At 44.7% G+C, this 5,421-nt stretch overlaps 1 protein-coding gene across 1 annotated transcript; it reads right to left on the bottom strand.

Annotated features, from left to right (window-relative positions):
* Window positions 1-1,293: 1,293 nt before the first annotated feature.
* On the bottom strand, window positions 1,294-5,206 carry LOC124212019 (organic cation transporter protein). The gene has a single exon (XM_046611690.2). It carries the CDS (start codon window positions 4,592-4,594, stop codon window positions 2,924-2,926), a length of 1,671 nt encoding a protein of 556 aa, XP_046467646.1. The 5' UTR covers window positions 4,595-5,206; the 3' UTR covers window positions 1,294-2,923.
* Between the last annotated feature and the right edge of the window lie 215 nt (window positions 5,207-5,421).

Here is a 5,421-nt window from a genome sequence, read left to right as displayed (position 1 = left end):
CATATATTTTATACACGTGATCTTGGAGAAAATTGAAAGTCCCGAGTATAAGTGAAAGTGATTATGAATTATCTATGTCTAATCTATAAGCGCACACTACAAATAGATTTTATACAGGAGGTCTCGGAGGATACTGAAAGCCCCGAGTATAAGTGAAAGTGGTAATGAATTCTTTTTAGCTGTAGTTGGTCACAAATAATACTCGTTTTTATACGACTTTTTGTTAAACAGTGCCCCGCATATACGCATAGAAAGCAGCAAATCGGCAAAAGGAAATTCACTTCTTGATACCACATTTGAAGGTAACAAAGTAAACGTTGTGAAAAATGTAGTATCAACAAAGTATGGACCTACATACTATATGTTATAAAAAAAGATACTGGAAAGATAATGAGACCCAAAATGATCAAAAACTAAAACTATAGAGTTGCCCGGAGTCTATAATTTATCGACGCGCCAATTATACGACCGTAATAATTTACGACCGAGCAAACACACCCTTTTTCTCTTATGTTAAATGAACAAACGATCGGAAAGGGTTTAAATTTCAAAGTTGCGTCGGTCTATCGTAAGGGAATTCAGGAAAGTTACTCATCTTAAAAATGACCAATAATGCGTGGCTTTTTGACACGAGTTCCTATTCCCACATTTGCTCGGTCTGTAAGGGTAGGAGTACTACATTACCTTAAATATCACATGATAGGTGAAATAATTTTTCCAGCGGACTGACGTCTGTGATATTTCGTTAGTAAATATACATAAATTACTCTGCATGGTAACATTATAGTGCCGCGTTATGCGCGTAGAATCACTGTACACATAGGATTAGCCAATTTTAACCGGGTTACGGTCTATATATTATCATTTCCCCTTCTCGTTCTAGGGTTACGTGTATTTATTTCATAAATTTGTACCTACGTACAGGAGTAGAGGTAGGGGCAGGGCAGGGGGGGGGGGGGGGGGGGGGGAGAACTTGACAGGTCGGCTCGCTGTCAATCAAAATATTTTACATAGGTTCAATGTCATTTTTAGGTTTCGAATCCTATAACTCTCAGTCAGTGATCAATTATAGATACAACGTAGGGTAATATAATCGAAGTATATCGATACGATGACGACACGCTCCGAAACCTTTTCGTTTGCAGTTATTTTTGTGTATTTTTAACTGAAAATCATCCTTGACCTGTTTAGCTTGGCAAATGCTTGAAATTTGTCTGACTTTTGAAAATAGAGAACACAATTATGATTTGTTAGAAATTTGATATTTTGTAAAAATAAACATTACAGGTAGGGAATAGACATTCTTAATGTTCCTTTACGACTAACCGCTATTTATCTACACAATTTCCTATTACAAAATTACATAAAATAATAGTTTTATCGAAGATATTGACTCAACACTTTATAACGCGAGCATGAGATATATGAACTATTTTTTCCGTGAGCTGCGTTGGAAGATATTCAAGGTAAAAAAGCTTCATGAAAAGAAGAAAACGAAATTTCGAACGCTTTATTTGTTTACATAATTCTTGAATGTCCAATATCACTGCAGCAATAGATAACATGAATTTTTTTTTTTTGTAACAATCGTAGATACAGAAACAGTGATATATGTAAATCGTAAAAGTAAGACCCAAGATAACGCGACAAAAAGTATGACTGAGAATGTCAGTGTTCAATATGAGTACAAACGGCATGCACATAGATGGAGTATGACGAAAGATTAATAAGATAATTCACATTGCTTGTGAAACTTTAATTTATTTCCTTTTTACATGCCGTAACCCTACTTATGTAAAATTATGGCAGTTGCGCAATTCTGACTATACTAATCCATTACCAGGTATGTATACAGATGAGAATGTGGGTGGAATTGTTAATTATAATAGACCTGTATAAATGAAAGACCCGAATCAAGTAATCAACTTTCGCATGGCACTGATCACTCTAACGAAAAATAAACTAGCAGAATAAAGGTATTCACTCATATGAGTTTGTGGTGCACCATTATACTTAAAATAAAACCACCTTTAGCATAGTCCATTGCCTTTACCGTATATATACATATACATATATATACATCATATTGGCAAATGGATACACGTGTAAATATGTATGTATATGTAAATATATTTCTATATCGATCACAACGCGCAAGAGGCGCCCGTTATAAAAGCAACGATAATTATTCAAACATCATAACCTCAGAAAAAGTACGAAATCGAACGCGTTTTATCGTTAGAATCATCACGCGATGTAAAGTCGTTGTTGAAGCTCTTTCTTTCACTTGCTTATTATAGTCCATCGGATTGTATATACATATATGTAAATAGATTGCAGAACACCGACCTCGTCGCTGGTTCGCTGACTTACTGAAAAATAATGAAATATACACAATGCGTTTCCGGACGCAAACAGTACATGTGCATGGACTGGTTATTTATTGTATGAAGATATGCGTTTATACGCATATGCGATCGATATAACGTGCAAATAGTAACATGCAATAATATATCCTAAGTTAAATATCCCAGTTTAGAATAAGCTCGGCGGCCTTATGACAGGGGCATAACCGAAATCACATCACACCATCCCGTACGAAAAACGTGGAAGGTGTCTATAAATATTATTACCGTATCTGATTTACTATTTTCTTCCTATTTGTAGGTTATATATGTAACGGTTATTTTTTACCAGGTCACTTTGTCGCAGGTTTCTTTTAGATTACTTTGTCGGTAATCCGTGCATACGAGATTCACTGGTAACGTTCCCGGCGACACACAGAGCAGCATAAACACCGATTACCATGATTTTCGCGTCCAAACTGCAGATTGACAATAATAATGCGATCAAATTTTCGCGGGCATCGTTAATTTTTCGCGTGTTGCAACGAACATTATGCGCCGGAATCCGGTTCGCCATATTAGGCAGCGTTGTCCTTGCTGCTCTCCTTGTAGTCCGAATCCTGAAGCGCAACGTCATAGGTCGTCTTGTCCCGGGAACGAGAGCCGAAACACGTGGTGAAGCATGTGTCGCCGACCCCGAAGGTCTCGCCATCCTCCAAAGTCTGAGGCATCGGCTGGTCCAGCGTCTCCGGGAGATAGAGCGCCAGAAATCCGGAGACGAGAACGAGGCAGCCAAAGATGACCGACGGTACTCTAGGGTCGAGGCTGTCGAGAAGTATGATCATCGGCGTCATGGCGCCACTCACACGAGCGCTCATTGAGCCGACACCGAGCGCCGTGTTCCTTAGGACCGTGGGAAACAATTCCGCGGAATAGTTGTAGGTGATGGCAAAGGAGCCGGCGATCAGGAACTTCCCGAGCATCCCGACGACCACGACAAACACACCGCCGTTGACGTCCCGCGGGATGTACGGTGCCACTATCGAGCAAACACCACCAAGGATCATCAAGGTGCTGACCAGACTTCGCCGTCCGGTCCGGTCCATCAGGTTGACGATCATCACGTAACTCGGGATCTCGACGAGACCCGAGAGAAACAGCATGAGGAACGGGTTCCCCAGAAGGTTCCCGGTGCTCAGGGACAGTCCGTAGTAAGCTATCGAGTTGGCGAACCAGTTCAGACATATGTTGAGCGACTTCTTGCGGAGGTTCGGGGTCCTGAACAAGTCCAGGACTCCGCACTCCCGCTCCTCCTTCGTCCTCTGAGAGGCTTTCGCTCGGGAGACGTAGCGCGCCACGTCGATGTCCACGTTGTTTCCGTTCATCCGAAGCCCCCGCTCTATTATCGCGACGGCCTCCTTCACCCGTCCTTGAGCCCACAACCACCGCGGAGACTCGTCGATGAGCCACCAGTGCCCGATCAGAAGCACGCTGTGGAGACCGTAGACGATTTGCAGCCACATCCTGTCCTTGATCAAGGATCCCCAGGCCGCGACGAGCATGACCCCTAGGGCAAAAATCGCCTGAAAAGCCACGCCACATATCGTCCGTTTCGAGGGACCGACGATCTCCATAGTCAGTACGAACCCGGTTATGTAGGCACCGGCCGACCCGAATATACCGTAGAGAAACCTGACAACGAGGAAGGTGTAGTACTCCGGAATGAGGGCGACCGTCACGCCGAAAACGAGTTGCGCGACCGCCGATACGTAAAAAATAATTTTTCTGCCGTACTTGTCGGCCATTGTGCCGAGGCATACAGCCCCGGCGAAGACGCCGAGCATGTACGCGCACTGGGACAGAGCTCCCATCCATCGCTGGGAGCAGACAAGGTCCCACTCAATGGCTCGCGAGGACTGGTAGTAGGTCCTGTCGTAGACCCAGGAGTCGCACTCTACGGTGAGGTTTCTGCCAGGTTCGAAGATCAGGCAGTTGTGGAGGACACCATCGGACTTCTTCGGGATGGCCTCGTGTACCTCAGTGCTGTTCCAGGGGGCGGTAAAGTTCTCGGTGTCGATGCCGGGTATCGCGCAGCGATGATCGGGCACCGCGGCCACCATCACGAGGCTCATCATGTGTATGCCGGCGGTCAGTGCGGAGATCACGTGGAGGAAGAACTGCCATGCTTGGTATCGGCCGAAGTCTCCCATGTGCAACATCAGCTCCTCAATGTCATTGTCGTGCCCCATTTCGAGTCCACCCTTCGTGCAGATGTCGGTCTTCCCTGATGTCAATCGCCTTCCCGCCGGTATAATCGAATCACACTGACACTCTGTATCACACGCGCGCAATTCGCTGCTGCTGCTCAGCCGGAGAACGGCGCGGAACTGGGTAACTGGGTTACTAACCTCGAGCGACAAGCGATCGCCACGCCGAAGGAGAACGTCTTGTGTTATTAGCCATGCAGCGATATTTTATCGTTCTGTTCCTTTTTCCGCGTTTTGCCCACACGATTCTCACCGGCCGTCACGCCTATCCTTTGAGAAACTGATTCGGCTCTTGTCCGCGAATCCAGTGCGATTACGAGACGTGCGTCGGTCAACGATAAGGAATATTTTACTGGAATCGGACACCCTGATACGGAAATCGCGCAATGTTTATATTCGTCCCGCGGTGCACACCGTTTGAAATACGACGCTCGTCTCTGTGGTGATTAAAATACCCAACCGCTTAACTGCGGCGCTTGGGTTGTGAAAACCGCAAACACGTTTCAATGCGTTCAAGTGTTGCGCAAGTTGACAACTGGTGGCAACTCACTACTGGCAAACAATTAAACCACTCGAATTCGCAGTTTGATAGTTCCAAAGTTTTGCACCCTCTGTTAAGAGACAGAGGAATTTGTAAATATTGACAAAAATAAGTCAATGTCTTCGTTTGTTTAGACGGAGAAGTTGCGTCGGGATGTCGATCCATTGGCTGTAGTCGACGGTCTGTATTATAGAAATCCAGAATCGGAACGATCATGTGGTCCCGGTATTCTTATCACGAATGATGTGGGCTGGAATGCGTCGGTCGC

This window comes from Neodiprion pinetum, chromosome 2 (genome assembly GCF_021155775.2).
Source record: "Neodiprion pinetum isolate iyNeoPine1 chromosome 2, iyNeoPine1.2, whole genome shotgun sequence".
In the NCBI taxonomy this organism is placed as follows: domain Eukaryota; kingdom Metazoa; phylum Arthropoda; class Insecta; order Hymenoptera; family Diprionidae; genus Neodiprion; species Neodiprion pinetum.
Note: the sequence above shows the minus strand (reverse complement) of the source record. Positions and strands in the feature narration are given on the sequence as shown.